General features: G+C 39.3%; 1 protein-coding gene across 1 annotated transcript in view; it reads right to left on the reverse strand.

Moving 5' to 3' along the window:
• Positions 1-1,546: 1,546 nt before the first annotated feature.
• KIFAP3 (kinesin associated protein 3) overlaps positions 1,547-22,929 on the reverse strand; it is a 133,717-nt gene continuing 112,334 nt past the window's right edge. The window contains exon 20 of the mRNA XM_075616832.1: positions 1,547-2,440. Coding sequence (XP_075472947.1) covers positions 2,332-2,440 — 109 coding nt within the window. The 3' untranslated portion in view covers positions 1,547-2,331. The remainder of the gene's footprint in view (positions 2,441-22,929) is intronic.

The following is a 22,929-nucleotide window of genomic DNA, read 5'->3' on the forward strand; positions in this document are numbered from 1 at the left end:
TTTCACATAGGTTGAACTTGGATGGACGTCTGTCTTTTTTCAACCTCATCTACTATGTAACCCCAATTATCATAACAAATATTCCATAGTTTTTCCATAACATTCTTAAATCAAAACCATAGTAGAAAAATGTCCTCCTTTGGCGCTGGTCTCCACTATTTGGTGTGCAGTGTAATATAGAAATTGAGAAGAAAAAACAGTGTCAAGACCAAAACAATGTAATAACATGTTTCCCTCTTCACAGGTCCTTGCACAGTGCCGATTGTGATAATAATTATAATTATGAACAGTGTTGAATACCGGAATCACTCCAATGACCACAGTACAAAAAAAATGTTCCAAGGTGAGGGACACCATAAATGATTAGATTATCACAATGATAGAAGACCCTTAGTGTATTGATTTGTATCATACCTTATCTCCTTTATAACAAGTAGTGCTACTAGATAGTATATATAACACACTGTGTTCTTGGAAATACACACTCACAATGCACTATGATGCAGCTTGGGCTATTTGGACTTGCGGAATTGTACCTTTGGCTGCTTGTGATGTTTTGGTTTCTCTCGAGCAGGGGATAAGCTTCCCTCTCACTGTAACATCTTCTCAGGCTGGGTGACCAGAAGACCAAATAGGAGACCAATCGGGAGAGGATGCAGCAGAGAGCCATCAAAGCACTTGCAGTTCAGTGACACTTACCAGTCACTGTTTTGATGATGTGATCTAAACATTACAATATGGTCCATAAACATGATACAAGTGGTCCATATCAGCCTTTGCCCTTTTTAAAATTCAACCTTGAGTGTAAACATAAAAACGCACAAGACTATAAAAACAAATAACAAAAAAAAATTGAAACAAATAGCTTCTCTTTCTCCCCAGGAAGCATCAATCTAGGATATTTGATGTCACTTTGCACACAGTAACCAATAGTTCCTCTTCTAGGTTTTGTATCGTCCACATCACAATCCTGCCTATTTGCTCAGGCGGAAGTAGGACATCATTTGCTATCCCCAAAAAATCAAGAGACCAGAGGAGTTGGTCTAGAATCCCGATATATTACAGCCTCGCCCATCTCTAAAAGGCTATCTCCCGATTATCAATAATAATCACAGTTTTTTTATATTTAAATGTGTACACCACATACATTGTTTATTTTAAAAAATAGCCCAACCTGTGTTTAAGGTAAATAGTTTCTCTTTTTGGGGCTAGAATTGATTTGGGTGTGTATGCTGCTATTATGCCAAGGGCCCGAGGATCTTTTGCTCACTTGGTAGGCGTTTCCATGGAGTTAAGCGTAACAGACAGGACCTTCATGGCCGAGCCAGGCTGTGTAAAAGTGTATTGCATATTAGTGTATATTTCCAGACCTTAATGTTCAGTTTGTTAACATTTATTCAGCACAAACATCAAACAACGCCATTTCATTATACACATTAAATATGGTAGGACAATGCACAGGTCCAACAAAGTATTCAGTGTGCTGTTAAAAGGGTTTCACCGTACTAAAGAATAGTTTAGCAATATTGAAATAAATAGGAATACATTTTTCTCCAGTACAATATATTGAATAAGGGTCAAAGTAAAATACAGTACAACTGACTTTTTAGCACATGGTTTCCTTCCCCGGTTCGTATTCTTGCTGTGGTGGTTATGCAATTAGCTGCAAAATTAAACAACTGTGTATACTGTATATTGCTCCAAAGCACACAACAGTTACTGCATACAAAACACTATATTCTGTGTGGTTTGCTACCAGTTTGTAAAGTTGTGGCAGATATGGTAAAGGTGCAGTCCCATTGGCTTGGTCCAAAGTATATTTACAAATCATGATCCCACACTTCATTGTGAAAATCTCAAGTTTTCAATATCGGACAAATATTGATGGAAGAGTAACATTTCCAGTGATCCTTAAAAAAAAATGTCCGCCTTTGTGAATTCTTCAAAAATGGCTTCATAGCAGTTTTGGAATTGTTACAGCCTTATTTCCTCTGCTAGGTACAGACCCAAACATTGCACTGTACTATTAAAATATCTTAATGCTTTTCCAGCAGAGAAGCCTACATAGCCTTGACCTGCAATTGATGTAGATTGTTAATTTATCAGCGCTGCGATAAATAGCTGAGAAGGTATTACATGGCAGACTACTTCCACTGTCTTGCAACTGTATGTGATGCACAGTGGGACTGCACCTCTAGGTTATGTTTTCTTAAAGCTCCCAGACAATAAGTGGTTACAATCATGCTTCTTTTCACTTGTTTAGTGGGAAATGAACTATGGACAAACAGTATCCTAGTTTAAGTGATTACAGTTCAAGGGTCAGGAACTGCTCTATCGTGCTCCATAACTGTAGTAATATGGTTCATCAGGACGGTACCCGTAGGCTGTTGAAGGTCGCCCAGGGATGCCAACTGGTTGACCAAAGCCATCAACCCCGATCCTAAAAAGAGAAAGAGAAGACAACATTACTATGGTCATATTAATCATATATATGGACAGCTGTCAACATTTGAACCCACTGAGTGTCAGAGGCGACGTGGCAACAGCATGCTACGGCTGCTCCTGCAAGTCTTGATAATATGATCATTAAGTTCTCAGTGGGCAGATGATTGTGATGTCACAGCTGTGTTGCGAAAAAGAGGAGGGTGCTTCTCTTCTGATGTAATTACTACATCACGGAGCTCTTGGTGAGCTGGCCCTCAAGATATAGCAGCTACGTCATAAGGCACCCCAAGGGTTAAAGCAGAAATACCCTAATTACTTTTCTGTAATTGGATCAGGGGACCCCTCTTGGTTCAATTATGCTATTCCTAGCTCAGGGGACACAAAATATTTACCTGTACTGTTAAAATGAGTAAAATAGAAGATGGCAAAAGGCAGTCTTCAAAAAGACAGCCACAATGTCATGTGCCATCATTATAGCTTCCTATTGGTCCATGGAAGTAAGGTTTAGATGGTGGCCATATTGATTTCCCAAAAGGAACCAGAAACGCCAGCACATAAGTTAAATATCTCGGGAACCGTAACTAAATACAAGGCAGTTCAGCTACCAGGGAACCCCCCATATCCGATTCTGTAAAGAAAAATATTGTAGTGCGATTGTCCCTTTAGTGTATCTTTTTGTAATCTTGGCAAATATACAAATTACATAATGGGCTTCTAAAGAGATATACAATATGCAGGGATTTCTTTGTGACGGTACCGGCACCTTTTTTCTCTAACCTTCTCCTCCTCATCTACGGCATCTTCTTCTTGTGAAGAAGCGTCGCCATGATGAAACAGAGATGAGGAGCAAGAGCAGGTAAGAGGCAGGGTACCGGCACCTATTTTTTAATTTCATTTTTACATAAAAAGCACAGACAATATGTAATCTAAAAGAAAATGATTTCGATTAAAGTCATTAATTACATGCTGTGGTTACAGTGGCCCCGCAATAAAGCGGATTGCTGGGGGAGAGAGCGGGGCCTCTGTAACTGTGTCTTACCTTGTCCAGTAGCATCTCCTACTGCATGGTCCCGTTAACATGGCGCCACGATGTGCCATGGCAATGTGACATCACAACGTCATGTTGCCATGACAATGTGATGTCGCATGGCGCTGCGACATCACGTGACATGGCGACGGCATGGCACTGTCGGAAGAGATGATGCACTGGACAAGGTAAGAAGCCCCGCAAAAACCCATGCACCGAGCACCGTGATAATCCAAGCCGGCCCTGGTCCTACCTAACAGTTCTCAAACTAGCACGGATGTAACTATCATAGTGGGCGAATTTTGAGGAAAGTGTCCGTGTCACCACAGATAGATACTAGCGCCTATGCATCCGTAGACATGTCCTTTCTTCTTTTAAAACAGTCAACCTTTTAACTTGTTAACGTCTGTTGCCAAATGGGGCCGGTGACTATAATTGACTGAGTGTTCCAGTATACCTCTAAGTACTCATAGGCTCGTGTACAGAGGAAAACAAAAATAAAAGAGTATCTATATCTGTCACCACACATACCTATTGGTTTATAAATCTAGATACACTAGAATCTATTTAATTGTCTATCCAGTGATTACATAGCTACATTTCATATTGTGATTCCAAGAGAACCCACCATAGCTTTGCAAATACATTTCCGAAAATCTGGTCTGAACTGATCAATGTCTTAATTCCTCCAAGTTGCTACATTTGGGGGATTCATATGATCATTAAACCATTATTGTAGATACAAGATGGCACACTGGTATATAGCCACAGGGGAATACGAACTCAACAATACAGTCTGTATCGCAGCCGCACCCAGGCACCAGTCAATTTAAACATGAATATACTGTATCCATGGTGCCAGACACCGCTATTGCTTATATCGAATCCGAAGGGCTTCCTATAGCCAAGTACATATGCTGAACAGCCCTTATGCAAGTCTTATAAACACTGCTCTTATATTACTGTGGGGATTATTTGAACCTAGACTGATGGCCTAAACAAACACAAACCAAGTTCATAATAAACAGATTGCATTACTTAAAGGTAATAGATACTCAGCATAGTTACGCAAACGCTGGCATTTAATCCCCTACTCGATAAACAGATTTACTACATATCAGTAGGCAATAGACCCTGGCAACATTTTAATCCCGAAATTAGTTCGTTTTGTACTATTCGCCGTCTTTTTGCTCACATTTATTTTATAGCTTCGCAATAAAAGGACTGAGTTTTAAGTAAACCATTTACATAATCACTACTTACGGGTACTGAGTGCTCACTTCATCTGGGATCTTTTTCTCTGTTTTGTATAAATGATCATTTATCCCAGTTAGCACCGTATCCATCACAAATCAACACGCGAGTACATATATAAGCAGAGTAAGGGTGCCCTCCTCTCCCCCACTATAATACACCATTTCCAAATGACCGTAAAGGGCTCCCTCCAATTTTCAGGACGCCCGCAGAGCCCATAGATTACTAGGAAACCCTGTTCAAAAACACTGAGCTTATAAATTCTGTATGGTGCTCCGCCACACAATTAGTAACATTGAAGTACATTTTTATTAGGATAACTGCCAACCCAAGATTTAGATAGATTCCTTTTTGTTCATGGGGAAATGGGAGTCAGTTATCTGATTTATGATCTAATTTGTAACACAAAATATGATGACTACACATAAGTAAAGCAAGCATCTCACAATGTTCTGCCCAACTTCCTGGTTGAGACTTTAAGGAAGCATAAAAATGACATTTCCTCTCAGAGAAATGAATGGTTTCACTACCTACTAATTTCATAATTTCTAAGGAACAATTCAAGTGTGATTAAAATATATACTGTATATATATATTTTTTACGGTGACAATCTCTTCTAGAGTTTTTCTGCTTAAAAACAAACGTTGAAACAAAGTATTATAAAGTCAAATTATTCTCTTGCTTAAAGCAGCAACCCGCCCCTCCGCCTCTCGTGTTTTTTCGTTATCCCTCTTCCCCCTTTAACCCTCTTTCTTTGTCAAGACAAAGGGGGTAAAACAGTAACATTAAAACAGCCAAGACATACAAAATACAATATCTATATCCTGTATTTAACGTTTGAAATCTTGCAGGTGAAACAACCTCTTATTGCATAGAAGCACAAAAATGAAGGAAAGGAGGAGCACACAGGAGACTTGATTTGAGTTTTGAAAAACTTCAATAAGGTGTTCACAGCATCAGAGCTTTAGTACAGATAACGTTTCATAACTAATGTGTCCCTTCCTCAGTCTGAAACATTATCTGTACTAAAGCTCTGATGCTGTGAACACCTTATTGAAGTTTTTCAAAACTCAAAATCAAGTCTCCTGTGTGCTCCTCCTTTCCTTCATTTTTGTGCCATTATCAGGTCCAGCCTTGTGACGCCGGGACCATTGGGAGGTAAGCACCAGAAGCAGAATTATACTTGCATGTCTTTATTAACAGTGGTGTGCCATTTATTTATATGATTGCTCTTATTGCATAGAAGGTTGGCCCAAGTGTCTTTACAGTTTACATAACACTAGTGGAAGAAATGTTATCAAAATGACATTCTCAGTTGATATTTGCAAAGCGTGTGAGGATCTTTGGGTTAAGAGTACTTTGTCCATTGCGGACCTTGTCACTCGGACTCCTACCAGATTCAAGGGAGACGTTCTGTGCATGCATCCAGTGAGCCAAGAAATCACACCGTAATCTATATAGATTAGAAAGGAACGTGTAACTTTACGAATGACCACAAGATGGAACTCTGAATCCACTAGAAAGAGATCATTTGAGAAGATGTAATTTACCTCGACAAAAGGATTCGAGATGCTCACTTGGCCTGTGGTGTTTTGGTTTGGCTTTGTCGCAAAAAAAATGTTCCGGTTTTGTTTTTAGTTCTGTCTCAAGTCCATTGATTTTGGATTACGGCGGAAAATACAAAACACAGCAAATATACAATTAAGTGGAATAATATTTAATTACGTACAAAGAGTTTTTATCAATATTAATACAATACAATTCCACGGTGGTCTTTAGTAATAATTGATTTAATGAATATTTATTATATACACACACATGTAGCAGGTGTTATAGCACCCGCTGCTGTGTGACAGTAGGTGCAATAACGCATCAGCCCGCCCCCTTTTCACATGCGGCTAATTAACACACATTGTGTCTGTCTGCTCCCATTGGCACCTTGTCTGGATCCCGCTGCAACGTGTCAGTGGGAGCATTAACGTCTGCTACATCAGTATATACACACACCAATGTATGTTAACGTTGTTTTGTCACAAGTATCACATAATATACAGCACGGGTTTCGGTAGGAGCTCAAGCCTAGCTACAAACAGTATACTATATCCTGTTCACTAAGTGTGTGTGGGGAGGGGGGGGAGAGGGGGAGGTTATTTTGGCCATTTGATTCAGGACCTCTTCTTTATATAATGTGTTTATTAGTTAGTATGTGTTATTGGAGGTAAGTTTGCAGGTCTGAGCTTGTACCAATGGAAAACTGCTATGATTGCATGCCCGCAGTGATGTGAATCTCTGCCAGTTACAAACCAATACTTGGACAATTAAAATGTCATAGCACCTGGATACCGGACAGTCCACTTAGCGATGCCAAAGCATATTTCTGCAATGTGTTGTGTACAAACACATCAGCCCACCATACGACTTGCATACTACACAATAGGTTGAAAGCTACTTTCCCCAACACGCCAATTATATTTTCCATAACACAGTTCCATAATCACAGTTTCTTAAATTCATGCAGTTTATTTTCTAGAGTAACATAAAAGGGTGAACATGATTCCTTAAGCTATTTATATGTACTAAAAATACACTGCGCACCAATGCTAAAATGTGTGTGTTTAGAATAGAGAAAGGGGAAAGTGGCATTGGTAGCCATCTTTAATGGGAATCATGGAACATGCAAATAAGATATTTATTTTATAACCTATCTTTCTTATGTTTAGACTTATAACAATCCAATAAATACCATGAGAATGCAGATATTCAGTATATTAGTATGAAAATGTAATCTTAGCAGTGTAACACTTAAACCAGCAGTCACTCACTAATTCAACATACTTTTCCTATTCCAATCAACTTAGAAATTAATTTGAAAATAATAATAATTTGGAATCAAGGGGGCCTCTATTAGTAATATACAACATGAGAAGAACCTGCAGCTATATATTAACCAATACAAAAATAGTTCAAGCGGAATTCTAAAGCATGGTGAAAGAAGAAAAATTAATCACTGTAAGATGCATAAATAACTTTTTTTTAAAACCAGCACAAAAAAGAGAAAATTAAATTGAGGAACGGTGGGGGGTGGGGGAGATAAGTCTTACCGGCAGCAAAGGGGTTAATTAATGATCTTTGCTCTATTGGCTAAACTGTCACACATTTTAATCTGGTCTGTAACTGTTACATACGCTTATAACATATTATCTTTAACTGTGCATGCAATGTCTTGTATATACAGTAATGTATAACCCTGCTCACTTAATGTAACTATGTATTTGTAACCATGCATTTGTTATCATAACTCTATGCCCAGGACATACTTGAAAACGAGAGGTAACTCTCAATGTATTACTTCCTTGTAACACATTTTATAAATTAAATAAATAAATTGGCTCAACCGGTTTTATAATGAAACCAAAACCCCTTCATTGGATTGGAAAACAAAATGCGAAACAAAAAGCGATGTTTTTAATTATTCCCCCACAAATCATGACTTTTTCTGTTGTCGTTGTTATAAATGTGAAAGAAATTAGGTACCGATCCCGGGAGTCCAACTTTTGAAGAGTATCGGCTTTTCAGCCACCTATCCCAAGGATTTGTACCTGGGTGAGAGGAGTCCTGAAGCCTAGGGAAGAAGAATAAACCCCCTAATTGGTTTTGACGTGCTAGTATGTTTCTGACGGTGTCTAAAAACACTGAGTTACCACTGTTTAGAAATTGATGATGGAACAAACATTTTACTCATTCAAATTGGAGCAGTATCTCAGGGCATAATAAAAAGATATTAGTAGAAGTATGCAAATCATTCAGTAGCAAACGTAAGTCAGGCAAATGTTATTAAAGATCTTGATGCAGCAACCAAAAAAAAAGTGTATTGCGAAAATACTCAGAATAATGTCGTCACTTCGCACGAGTAATGTGCTGTAGGTGAACGGAAATGTCATCTCTTCTACTTGTATAAGATGGAAAAAATGGAGAGGAGAAGAAAGGGAAAGAAGGAAAGAGAAAGAACGGGAAATAAAGGGAGAATAACAAGAGACGTGGTTTGAGTAATAATAAGGGGTGTGAAAAAGAGATAGTGAGGGAGGGAAAGAGAAGGAATAGAGAGATAGGAGAGAAAGGAGAGCGGGGGAAGTGATAATGTAGGTAAAGAAAAGTGATTGAGAATGGGGAAAAAGTGAAGAGAGAGGAACTTAGAGTCAAATGGGAAAGTGGTTAAAAAAGGAGAGGTGAAGATAATTTAATGAATGGAGTGAGAGGATGAAAGAAAACCAAAAGGTCCTTAATCTATATATACTGTAGTAAAATGATCGATCGTGCACAGTTAATTTAGGAGGAAAAGAGGTGAAAGACAGAGGAAGTGAAGTGGGAAGTAATAGAGGGAGAACAGTAAATATAGTGGATGTCATATAGATTTACAGCGTATGGTACGTCAGAAGGGTAGCACTCTGGGGCCCCTTATGAAATACAGTATGTTGTACGTGATTGTGGTTTGCATGTTTACTACGTGGTGCTCATGGTGGAACGAAAGCAGGAAGCCATCGCGTAATCGCGACCGTCAAGCGGTCCCAGGTTTAATGTTGAATTTCTCTACAATACTGTTTGTGTGTGTATAAATATATATATATACAAACACACACACACACACGCACGCACGCACGCACGCACACACACACACACACACACACACACGCACCTTATATTTCTATATTTCTGGGACATCTGATGAAGGACCCTGTGCTGTGTGGTTCGGAAGATTGTAACTCATTAACCATCTGTTGTTCCTATAGAATGTAACATATTTTGTATATATTTTCCCTTATCTGGTGGTCTTGCCCATAAATAACTAGATTCTGGAGAGATATCACAAGCCTAATAGAGGTAACAATAGAAATCGATATAACAGTGCGTCCCTTGGTAATGTTACTGGCTGGCTCAGTGGAAGGTGCGAATCACTACATCACAATCTTATAGCCCATATATTAACGGCGGCAAGATGCTCAATTGCTGCCGCGTGGAAAAAGCCAGAGGCCCCGCCCAGGAGAATGGTTATTAATAAAAAAGCCAGAGGCCCCGCCCAGGAGAATGGTTATTAATAAAAAAGCCAGAGGCCCCGCCCAGGAGAATGGTAATTAATAAAAAAAAGCCAGAGGCCCCGCCCAGGAGAATGGTAATTAATAAAAAAGCCAGAGGCCCCGCCCAGGAGAATGGTAATTAATAAAAAAGCCAGAGGCCCCGTCCAGGAGAATGGTAATTAATAAAATAAACACAGTTATGCATACGGGAAAATGATCAGCTTGTTTGAAACATACAACCAAAATGTTTTATAAGGTATGGGATCCTTAGTTACTGAGATAAAAGGGGATATACCATACAACTCAGAGAAAATGAAATAGCAAGTAAGGGAACTTATTCATACGCATTTGTATTGACTGTACATCTCTATAAAAATATGTAAAATTATATGACGTGTGCGGCGATGATGCTGTGTTTTCATCCTCCCCTCCCATTTTTTTCCTGTAATCCCCCCTCCCGTTCCTGTATTTTCTATGTACAAACCTAATAAAAATGTAAGTGGAAAACAAAAATGTAACATATTACCTATGCCTTCTCCCTCCTTAACACCATGAAATCTGGCATTCATTGATCTGTTTTATAACTCCTCTCTGATCACCGAAACCAATTACTGCACTTCAGTTAAGTAATTAGCACCTAACGAAAAACAGCTCATTCCTCAGTGGAAGTAAAGAATTGACTATTTATTTTAAAAGCAGTGACAAACAATTGCTCAGTGACTGGATGAGAGCTACAGCTGTCCTGTGTTATACTGTACAGTATACTATTGCAGTAAATGTTGTTCATTTAGGAGTTATTGGGTCTAAACGTTAAAAGGCAATCAGCATATCTTGAATTGTGAATGACTGAATTAATAATAATCTATTAAATGCACGTTAAACATGTTAGAAAATATAAATAGCTAATTACTTTCATTTGATCGCAACTCCAGCATATGCTGCTAAACAAGGCATTAGAAGTGGTAAACGAAACGTTATGGCCTTGTGAATGGAAATGAAGGCGTGTAGAGCACCACACTCCTTAATATTTATAATGCGTCACTTAGATCCTCTAGATAGAAAACATAATTTACATGTATATTTTTTTTATTATAAATATCTCCCTTCTGATTTTGCAGAATAATTCTAAAAACAGATTACTGAAATATATCAATGAGAATGATTGAAAATGTTTGTCAAAGATCCGCTTCTAGAATGAAGCTTTCAAAATTCTGGGACAATAAAATGTGTACCGATGAATCGACGCAAAACCTTACTTAGAGGAGACAAACCTACAGTACTGTGCATTCTGGTAAGCAGAGAGAGAAGTAGGTTTTTCTTCAGTGCAATTTGCATGGGCTGGATACTTACAGCTGCGGCCGCCTTTATCCTAATACGGCCGTATCGGCGCAACTCTGCTAACCGCGGGCAGATGCAGTATTTTTTTTTTCCGGAATATGTTCCGGTATTGTAGCGCTCGGAATATTGAATGCATGAACGTGAATGCGGTATGAATGCGGCATGAACGCGGTGAAGTGCGTGGCATTCGGAAAAAATCCCCGAAAAAATTCAGAGATGTTGGAGAATAAAAGGTGCTGCGGCTGTAGGTTGACCATACTTCCCGGATTCTCATGAAACGTCCCGCTGTAGCGAAAATTTCCCCCAAATCCTTATTTTTAGCTTTCCCAGGTTTGGACTCACTAAAAATAGACACTGCATGTTTTTATGTGATCGATCATATCAAAGCGTAAACATTTTAAATGTATTGGAAAACTCTAATTACTGCTCACTATATGTAATCAAGTAATGCACTGTATGGTACTGTGAGTAAAATAAATAATACAGCTTAAATGGGGATGCTATTAGGCAAATAGAATTATAAGTTATTTTTAAATAATGTCATTTATTTTTAAAATAATTTTTGATGGGGTCCCGGTTTCTACTTTTAAAAATCTGATCACCCCATCGATACTCAAACAAGTGGTAAGAGGGCCGGACACACGAGTTAACAGCCATGCTTTTGAACTGTCTAAATCACAGGCCATCACTTCTTATCACTTTACTTATTGCAGCATTCTGGGTCTCTCTGGGTTAAACTGAACACGGGCGGCTAATTACAATGTAAAACTAAACCTCTGGTTTACTGGTTCGTTTTGAGAACCTTTAAAATATGAGCTGTGTATTTTACCCCTCTGCACTTTCTTAATGATTTGTTTTTTTAGACTGAAATCACTTCCAGCCATCAGTAATACTCACGGTCCTCGCATGTGCAGTTCTACAAGCACAAATATTTCTTTTTCCTATTGGCCTGCCAGCCCTGTCAGAGCAAATTTCACTTGAGACTCGGTGCTGTGATACTTAAGAGTTCTTGGATTACTCTGGCTGCTGCTGTGATCTGTGACCTTCCCAGAGTGGCAGCTGAACTCTCCAATTTGCTTAGATTTTGGGGAGAACTGCTGAGCAGATGTCAGAGGAAAATATTCTCAGCGCTCAGAGAGGATTTGTTTTTTTTTGCACTTCTGATAAAAGATAAGGACCGAAAGCACACAAATATAGCTCACATCTTGTGAGCATTGCTATGTGTGCTTAAAAGATATATATATCTATCTATCTATATATACATACATACACAAAACACAAATAGAATACCGCATCAAATCAAACCAATAATAATTAAATAATGTCTAAACCAACATGAAATGTCACCTATTGGATAAAGGAGACCTGCGTCAGCGGTGCTAGAGGGATAGAGAATAAATCTAAACCACACAAAAGAAAAAAGAACCCTCACAAAGCACTCAGACATATTATACAAAATATGAAAATTAATTTATTAGATCATTGAAATCAAAAACTTAACATAGAACATGTCACACATACACATGAACAAACATGAAAATCACTAAAACGAGCCTGCCTACTGAACTCCCCATGATAAATAAAGGACAAGTGAACAGGACTGGCTAAATATAATTCCTGTAAACACAGGTAAAAAAAAAACCTCTGTATACCCTAATGACGTCACTCTCGCGATACTATCACTAGAGACCCACTACAGCGACGTAGGGTTTGGAGTGGGGAGACGCTCCTCATCATATCCGGTACACGGAGTGCACTGCAGGAGCTGCCGCTTCCAGTCTGCATCAGACGGTTACTTCAAGGAGCTGCTGGTATCCTGTGCATTGCCTGGCGATTGAGTATTACTCATACATGCTCTATTTCCTGTTATGTTTGTGAGTGTGCATTTTTACTTATCCAGTTCTACATACATTTTGTAACGTTACTATGCTATGAGTGCGCTTGTTTTGTGTTGGTTTGTCTTGTAGATATCCTGGAGGGAGTGGTGTTCCCCATTTTCTCAGGCTGCAAAGACTCAGTTGAACAGTGTGTGGAGCTGGACGTTGATTTGTATTGTATTTTTATATCTGGACATTAATTATGTGTTTATTCATTTTTTATTTTTAGTCCTGAACAGCATAGTCATTTCATCATTTTACCTATTCATGCTAGTTAGATTTAGGTAGGCGTATATATATATATACACACACACACACACACACACACACACACACACACACACACACAGTATATGTGTGTTTTTAAAGAGACATGTCAAATCCCTATTTATTTCCCTATTTTCACACTATTTTGTATATTTTAATACACGTGTTTTTGTAGGTACAAAGGTGCCCAGAACATTAAAGTTAAAATGTATGTAAATCAGTATAGATCAATAAATATTTTTGCTTCTTCCAGTCCCATTCCTAATAATACCATAATCACAATACAGGCATACCCCGCATTCACGTACTCAATGGGACCGGAGCATGTATGTAAAGCGAAAATATACTTAAAGTGAAGAACTCCCTTTTCCCCACTTACTGATGCATGTACTGTACTGCAATCGTCATATACGTGCATAACTGATGTAAATAACCCATTTGTAACAGGCTCTATAGTCTCCCCGCTTGCGCACAGCTTCGGTACAGGTAGGGAGACGGTATTGCCGTTCAGGACGTGATGACAGGCGCATGCGTGAGCTGCCGTTTGCCTATTGGGTGATATGTCCTTACTCGCGAGTGTACTTAAAGTGAGTGTCCTTAAACCGGGGTATGCCTGTATGGCGTTTTTTGGTGATCCTTAAAAAAAGTTTTCAGAAAAAAAGGGGGTTAGGCTTTAGAAATGAAAATTATCCCCTCATTACAGTGCAAGTTTTTGGATGTTTTAGAAATCCAGTGTGTTTATATAACAGATCTCACTGAAAATGTTACTTAATGACTAGTACTGTATGCCACACCTTTTTACAAAATAATAATTTAGGTATGTAAAGTTTTACTCCAAATTAGCTTGTCCAACTTCAACGATGCATTTAAGAGGTCAGAGTAAACAGGATTAAACATTCTACAACTTTTTGGGACTAAATATGTCTCTAACTGATGAAGTTCCAGTTAAGAGTCTAGAATGCAGTAGAAGTGTAGAGCATGTTCTCGTAGTGTCTCCTAAAAGATTTAGATGATCTAGTCTATCTGAAGCAATGAAGCAAGGTGTTATACAACTATTTATAACAAGCTCTCCCCAAACTGATGGGAAAGATTCAGCCAAGTTTTTTAATTTCCCCACCACAACACAAGGGTGCTGGACCTCTTCAGGTAGTCACAGGGATGCCAACACCTACTGTAAGAACCAAAATCTGTGAGATGTAAATAAAAAAAAATAAAAAAATGTGTGTGTGCCAAGCACGCACATTTTAAGTGAAACTTTTGTCTTTTGTCACTGTTTTGTCACAGAAATTGTATTTGTGATGGTGAAGCAGCTTGCCTAGCAGCACAAGCCATGACCGGGGGGCGGGGCCTCCCTTGACCTGAGTGGTCGCCGTCACGGCCGTAAGCGGGGAAGGGGCTTTGGGATTTAGGCCAGCAGCCGGGAGTGAGGGCTTTCACTTGCTCCTGGCTGCAGCGGTTTTCGGTTTTGGCATTTGGACAGCACAGGGGGGTTTAGGGCAGTGAAGGGCAACATGCCGTAGGAGATGTATACAATTACGTATCATATTTTGCACCATATGGCTTGGGTGTATACAGTTGAGGATCATATTTTGCACCATGTGGTATGGGGATATATAGTTGTATAGCATATTTTTGGCACCATGTGGTACGGGGCGTATACAGTTGTTTAGCATATATATTTTGGCATCATGTGTGTGTGTGTCTGTCTCTGTGTGTGTATCTGTCTCTGTGTGTGTATCTGTCTGTCTCTGTGTCTGTGTGTCTGTGTCTGTCTCTCTCTGTGTGTGTGTCTGTCTCTGTGTGTGTCTTGTCTCTGTCTCCCAAGTGTGACGGGGTTGCAGTTGCTGCTGCGCATGCGCGCCAAGCCGGCGGCTCTTCTGCGCATGCACGGCCGCCAGTTACCAGCCAAGAGATTTTGCCTGTGAGACTCCACTGAAGTTTATGAAGCTGCTTATGATAGGTAATGACAGTTGACAAGTCTATTTGATAGGATGATCAGCTTTAAGCTCATGATTATTTCTAAAGTGGATATTTCACTCTATATTACCAAAAGTATAAGTTCAGTTGTTAACGTCTGTTGCTCATGGCCTTCCCTACTTCCACACTAAAATAACAGATTCAGCTACCGCCTTTACACGGGAATGAAATTCCTTGGAAGAAGGAGGTCTCCAAACAGATCATGTCAGAGAAGGTGTATTGCAGCTTAGGATACCTTTTAATGAGAGGTCTTTATGGATATGGTTATAAAAGTGTTTAACAGATTATTACTTACTAGCTGAAAATACCTGCCGCTGCTCGGGAATTCTCAGAAACCAACCTCATCCCTCCCTCTCCTCTCACACCCTATGCTCCCCACCCCATCTTTCTCCCTCCCATCACTTTCCTTTAATACATTCTGTTGTCCCCAATTATTTCCACCTCTCTCCTTCTCCAGCATTCTGCAGGAAGTGAAATCCCATGGGGCAAGGACTATGCGGTGCGCTGCTAAAATGAAACGATGGAGGCTGGATTGCTCAAAAATTTATTTTCAAATATTTATTGGGCCATCAGAAACATGGTAAAAATGAAGAGAGGACTAGAGGGGGAAGGGGGGGGGGGGGAACCCTTGCTACTGCTAGCTGGAAGTACCTGGAGTGGTGGTGCTGCTATCAGGGGAAATAGAGAACAGAGTCAGTAGCTGCTATAACAGCTGCTATAACAGTGCACAAGTAGTGCCTGTTTACATGAAACGTCCACAAATATGGATCGCAGGGTACAGTCGTCCTTCATTTGCAAGCATACCTCTTAAGTGGGGCTGGGCACCTTCAGCTGCATGCAGGATGCTCAAATATATCAGCCAGAGGTACGCTTGCTGTTTAAAAAACTATTTGCATAGTACTACAATAGCGGAGCCCCATGTCAGAAGCTGCTGGGGATAGTAAGCGCTCCGATCGCAAGCGCATGTCCCGTCCCTATGACGTAATGACGTCATCAATCGCCGACGTCCGTTTCGCTTGTACTGCTTTGTCAAGGCACTACTTGTGCACTGTTATAGCAGCTACTGATACTCCTAGGACTGATTGATTTTTGTGTGATTGGGCCGCGTAGGTGTTTACTGCGACTACTTACCTGTATGTGCATCTGTCCACACCCCTATTGAGGGCAATCACCACATCACTCACCATTTAATGGTGGTGGGGATATCAGTACTACCTGAGCTACTCTGGGCAGCTGCGTATGCCAATTATACATATCTTAGGAGTTCAGACAGTATAGCAACCACTAATCAGGCTACATTCGTCCTATTTTTAATTCGCTGTATACTGGCTTACATTAGTAATTTACTTGATCCACAGCGTTCCCCCATTATTTTATCATTCTGAGTCACGACTCAAATAAAGAGAATTACTTTTATTATTCACTCACTCCTCCCATTCAACACATGGCCTCTAGGTACACCTGTTAACATATATAGTGTGTGAGTGCTCTCCTTGGGGCTCCTTTTCTCTCTGTTGTTATAAAAATTAAGAGAACAAGCAGGGAGGACCTCTCTGCTAGTTCTCTTCGAGAGGTCCTCTCTGCTTGTTCTCCTCGTTTTTACCATGTTACTGATTAACCAATAAATATATAATTTTTTTTTGGAGCATTCCAGCCTCCATCGTTTCATTTTAGCAGCGCACTGCTTATTCCTTCCCCCATGGGATTTCACTTCCTGCATTTGATTGGAAGCTGGGAGCACACTACCTGCGGATACCTAACAGCATGGTCGTGAGTAAACTGGATGTGATTGTACGATTTATATTCACTCTCTATTTCTAAATACATTGCTCAAGTCAAACTCCAGGAGATATTACCTTTATGTCGTGAGGGGGTCTGTATTTTCCACTTTTCCCCTCTTGGTGCAATTATCAAGTTTTTTTTCCCTCCAATCTAGGAGTATGAATGACTTTTCATATGTCCAAACTACTCGTGCTTATCTTGACACACGGCATTTACAAATGTGATAATAATATATGTAATATATGTCCTATATAAATGAAGATTACAGGACATTATTTGTGTGCTCTAGAGCAGGGGTGTGCAATCTGAGGGGGGGGGGGGGGGCGTGTGATTTTCGGAATCATCATGCAAAATGTGGTTACGATATCTTAAGAAGCGCACAATTGCATAGTGAACAGACAGACAGAGTAGATAACATTCCAATATAAAAATGTATTGAATCATTTTCAGATCATCCAAATACCAGAACAAATCAATGTTCTTCTATTATGTCCCGACACAGAAAGGCAAGTTGCACAAGGATCTGAAGCAAAATGTAGTGTATACAACTCTTTTGCCTTGAGAAACATCTTCTTACTTTTATAGACTCTGCTGGCAAAAACACAAATCATTTTTTATAGCTCTGATCAATATACACATTTTTTGTCATTTTTGCAGTAAATATATATTTTTTAACCAGGTCAAGTTAGGTTGAGAGGATTAGCTAAATCATTCCAAAAAGGAGAATCCTGTATTAAAATAAAGGCCAGTTCTTTATAGAAACTCGGGACAGTAAACAGATTTCTGGAGGATAATCTTAGGTGAGAAGATACCAGTTAGAATTAGTGCATTGCTAAGGTATAATGTGCTGATTTAAGATCTTCCACATGCTGGTGAGTATGTTTCAGTGTATTACACCAGCAGGAACCTTGAAAGAGCAATGCAGCACATTCCACACCAGGCTGGAGGTCCCTTCTCTTCTCTAAATCTGTCTGCTTGGACAAAAGTTTAGCAAACAGCCAATTTTATCACCCCGAGTGGAATGTTGAAGAGGTGTCAGACTTTCTACTGATATTCTTTATGGTTTTAAGATTTTCTGTGCTTTTGTAACTCAGGAGACTATAGTCTGAAACAATTTTGCTTAAGCTGCCAAGGTCTGATAAGGGAGCCATTGCCTTAATGCTGTGATTTCCTTTTTGTTAGATGAGCGTTCCCTGGAATCTGCAACTTCTCTTTAACCACAAACAGATTCACCTGCATATGACCACATTTGGGTGCAGGAATAGACCTGTAAAAAGTCCAAGATGGAAATGACAAGAAGACCCCCATTTCTCCTGTATATTAAATACAGTCTGTGCAGTTAATAATGGTCATGGAGTTTGCAGCCTCAGAATAAGGTGTACAATGCTGACATCCATTTCCCCCTTGGAGCCCAAACATCATTACGGATATTACTCTGACAGTGGTTGTTTGATGGCTTCATGTCACACAGATCTGAAGGAACAATATCATAACTTTAGACTCACTGGGGGCTATGCATCAAAGTATCGCTGCTGCAAAACAATGGCCAAACTGGAGCAAAAAAAGTCACCGTACAGTATTTATCAAGACAAAGATTCCCATTGCTTTCTATGGGACATTATTCTTTGATAAATCTAGTAAATGTACTTTGTTCCAGTTTGGAGCCGGGAGACTGATACATAACCCCCATGGAGACTTTTACAATTCACTTTGTAAACTGCAGTGCAATATATTAAAGCTCCCTTTGCCCCGTAAATGTAACATGCTTAAATTCAGAATAAAGCCGAGTATGAGTGCACAGCTGGGTCAAATTTCCTCTACTTGGGAAACAATAATAATACTGGGGCTCTCCATAAACTGTGACTGATAATCTCAGCTGTCTGCCCCTTATGCGATTTAACACTCTTCAGACTCTAATAGTGAATGTTCTACCGTAGCCAAAGACTATCTACTGATGATTAGGTTGTTTTTCTTCTCAGCAGGTAGAAAGGAAGGAAACCACAAACTGCTAAGAACACTGTTTTTAGGTATACAGGATGCACTCGGCATAACGAGGAAAGTACCGAGAGCTAGGGTAAGATATAGGCCAATATGTCTTTATCTACAGAATATAGGAAAAATATATATTCTGCTTAGCAACAGATATGACATATACAGACGACATATAAGTTAGTGTAGAGAAATGACAAGCAAAACAGAACAGAGACAGACCAGACAGAGAGAGACATTAGCGAGACCGACATTGGTACCCTATTTGGTGGTATGTATAAGCAAGCATATAACGAAGAATTGTACTCTGCTTTATTATGGATTTTTTACTAATGTTATTCTTGTATTACTGATTATTGTTGTATACAATAAATCATAGATATTACTTTATATTACTCTCGGACGCCGTATTGTTATTGTTATGATTGTACTTACCAGATCCTATAATAAGGATGTAAGGCCTTTATCTACAGATTCAACGTTGTAATAGGATACTTTTTATTTAGTGTGAGAATATAATCCTGTTGCAAGACAGTATTCTGAGCCAAAAGGTGTGACCCCCACTACAGTTATTACATTCGGGGTAAGTTGCAACACAGGCAGACACTACAAAAATATGGCAATGGTCTGCAGGTTGGAACTACTTTAACCCCTGTATTCCTTAATTGGAAGTGGATTTAGCAGCTTTAAATGTGTTAAAGATTTAGTCCATCCTTGGATCAAAATGACCGAATGACAAAGATCAGTTTAAGAGAATGAATCTTGATGAATTAGACCACAAATCAGACAACTCTAAGTAGCTTTAAATATTTCAAGTTACTATGTAAGTATAGTAAGCGGCCACTTGGGAGCGGTTTCACTTAATTTAGCTTCTTCTTTACTGTGCGTTGAATGGGACAGTGCACAAGGAAAGTGCCCACCTTAATCTTCCTACTGTCTGAAAACCAGTCTGAATAGGGGAAGACCATCAAACATGGGTTTCCGGTCTACTCTACATCCCCCACATCATGGGTTCTGGCACTCCAGGCGCCGTATGACAAAGGTGCTACGTCATAGGTTTCCTTGTGCATGTTCTAGGAGAGATCACTTTCTCCCATCCTGTGAAGTTCTGAACGTGATCTAGTAGGCAGAGGGAATGGAAAAGGGGCACCTCTCCGTTCTCACCTTTAGTGATATTGCAGCCTCTCCAGCGCTCACTGGGGTAAAGAAACCAATCTAATCTGTTGATCCTCCTCTTTTTTTGAACGAACCAGAGTGCATTACAAAGGGAGACTCAGTAGTTTCATAGAAATGCTATTATTTAATAAGAAGGCTTTTGTCAGACCATTTCATCGGTGTCTGGCAAAAATCTAGTTCTGTACTCCTGATGAAGTACCACAAAATGTCCACCAGGCTGGAGACATTAAAAGACTATAACTTCCAGATATCTTGCAGCCTAGGACTCGCCCACTTCCTGCTCTGAGGCCTATGAAAGGTCAGGAAGTTGCAACCCTCAGGGCGTTACAACTCTCTATTCTGAACAGTTCAAGTTCCTGTTCCCTCTGCCTCTCAGCTAAGTATTTGCCATGGATTTGCTATGGACTTAGTCTTGCTTAACCCCTCAAGTACCTTGCCTGCTATTTTGATTATCTGTGTATGACCACCTCGGATCGCTCTTGCCGTAACCCCTTAAATTAGACTGCTGCTTGCCGATTATTGACCTTGGATTACTCATCTCTGCTATAATGAAACCATGTTTTCATTATCTTCCTCCCTGAGCCTCTGTCATTCCCCAGCGTTCTCAGAGTTTTTCTGTCTTTGCTGCTTAACAGCTTTGTCATTGTCACGGACTTCTCCACAGCAACTGGTCAATTTAAATGTCCAAAAAGTGAGTTGAGTAGATCCTAAACGGGCAAGTCCATCTCAGTAGTCAGCTCTATTGAGCAGTTTAAATGACCACATAGTAGATTAGGTTAAAGAAAAAAGAAAGACATGTAGATGTAGCCAACGTGCTACAAATCCGTGGCACGCTGGAGCGGGACATACACAACCCACCATCGAGAGAAGCGGGCTTCATTTTCATTCAGTCACACTTCATAGGGGAGGCCTATTGTGCTATTTCAGCCGCTGGAGCACGCCATGGGTTTTTAGCTACACCTGTAAGCCATCAAGTTCAATGTTGGTCAAATTCCAATTGGTCGAGCTTTGCCTATATTTATAGTTACTTATAATATGCTGCTGGAAGTTGCTTACAAAATGCTGTTTGTCGAAGAACTTTAAAATACAGCTATAATTGTATACAGGTAGTTCAGGAACACCGAATGGCGAAGACCTTTTTTTATAAAGGTGTGTGCAGTCCTGTTTTTTTATTTATTTTTTTAGAAATATTCTTATTTCTAAATATAAATTATAAACTTGTTTATAAAGCTGCAGATACTACTATCCCTAAACACTTTTTCACGGGCCTTATTTTATAGTGCTCATGTATTTACAAAACTCTAGTCTTCTGGCTTATTTCCTTTCTTTCTGGAACATGGTTTTGCTTTATAAGAAGCATCTTGTTTTGTTTAATTTAGCAAAGGACTTCCCGTGAGAAAAAAAACATTATATGATATCAGAATTTCTATTAAACACAAAAAAAGTTTCCAGAAAGAACGCATTCAGAAATTCCCAAGTCTAACGAAGAGGACGGCTCTGTCATACTCATTTGGAGAGTGTTTTACTTAGTGGAAGACTTATTTTTAAGCCCTTCACTTGTCATATATTTCAATTCAAATATACTTCATTTCAATTAAAATGTAATTTGTTCTCTATAGTGATCCTTTATTTGTGTCAAATGAACATGCATACTAAGTAAACAGTGCACACTATAGATTAAAAGACAAATCTCTACAGATCAATACAGTATGACACTAATGAGGTTTGGAAAGGTACTAAAAGAAATGAACTAATACAGTGACTAAAGGTTAGCATGTAGATTCACATCCTAAAACTGTAATACCTCCAAAATAGTTATTCAGCAAAGAACAGGAAATACAATTATTATTTAAAATACTTTCATAAAAAAACAAAACAAAACAAAAAAAAAACATATTTGGAAACCCCAATTACTTGAATGGGCTTTAAAGCTGCAGTACAGTCTTTTTTAAAAAATTTTTTTTTTTTTTACTTCAATAGTTTCATGTGTGCAATCTCTAATTACCTAAAGATCTGTATAGCTGCAGGTCAATTCGTTCTCCATGTATTGATAGGCGAAATTTGGTGACATAATTAGTGATGGGATCTGTTTTTCTTCTGCTTCTGTCTCTCAGTGGAAGCTCATGAATATTCATGAGCACTCCTGCATTGACATGTGCTAGAGGGAGGGCAGGGCTGACAAAGGGGTGTGCCAGAGCTTGTGACAGGACATGAAGGGGCAGTGCTTAGCAAATGGCTGTTAAAATAGAATACAAGAAAATTGGTCTTTCAAAGTTGTTTTTTTTAAAACAGAAAATGCTAAAAGTATTTTTTTTCTTACTACAGAACTGATTTATTAAAAAACCACATATGCAGGATATTGACTGAACTGCAGCTTTAAGGTGCGTTATGGCAGAAGAATGTTTAGTAAACATGGCCCATAACGTCAACAGGCAACAAACCCAGCGTTTCTTCACGGCCATTTTATACCCACCACAATCATAAAAAGGCTTTTTTGTTGTAAAGAGTGCTTCAATAACATGGATGATTTGATATCAAATATCATCATATGGCGCTTTTCTCTCAATGGGACTCAAAGTGCTTCACAATTACAGTATAGTGCGCGGTATGCAGAACACAGGAATTTTACAGACGTAGTTCCTGCCCAGATGAGCTTACAATCTATGTTTATGGTGCCTGTGGCACAGGGAGATAAAGCGACTTGCTCAAGGTCACAAGGAGCCG

Source organism: Ascaphus truei, chromosome 10 (assembly GCF_040206685.1).
Source record: "Ascaphus truei isolate aAscTru1 chromosome 10, aAscTru1.hap1, whole genome shotgun sequence".
Lineage (NCBI taxonomy): Eukaryota > Metazoa > Chordata > Amphibia > Anura > Ascaphidae > Ascaphus > Ascaphus truei.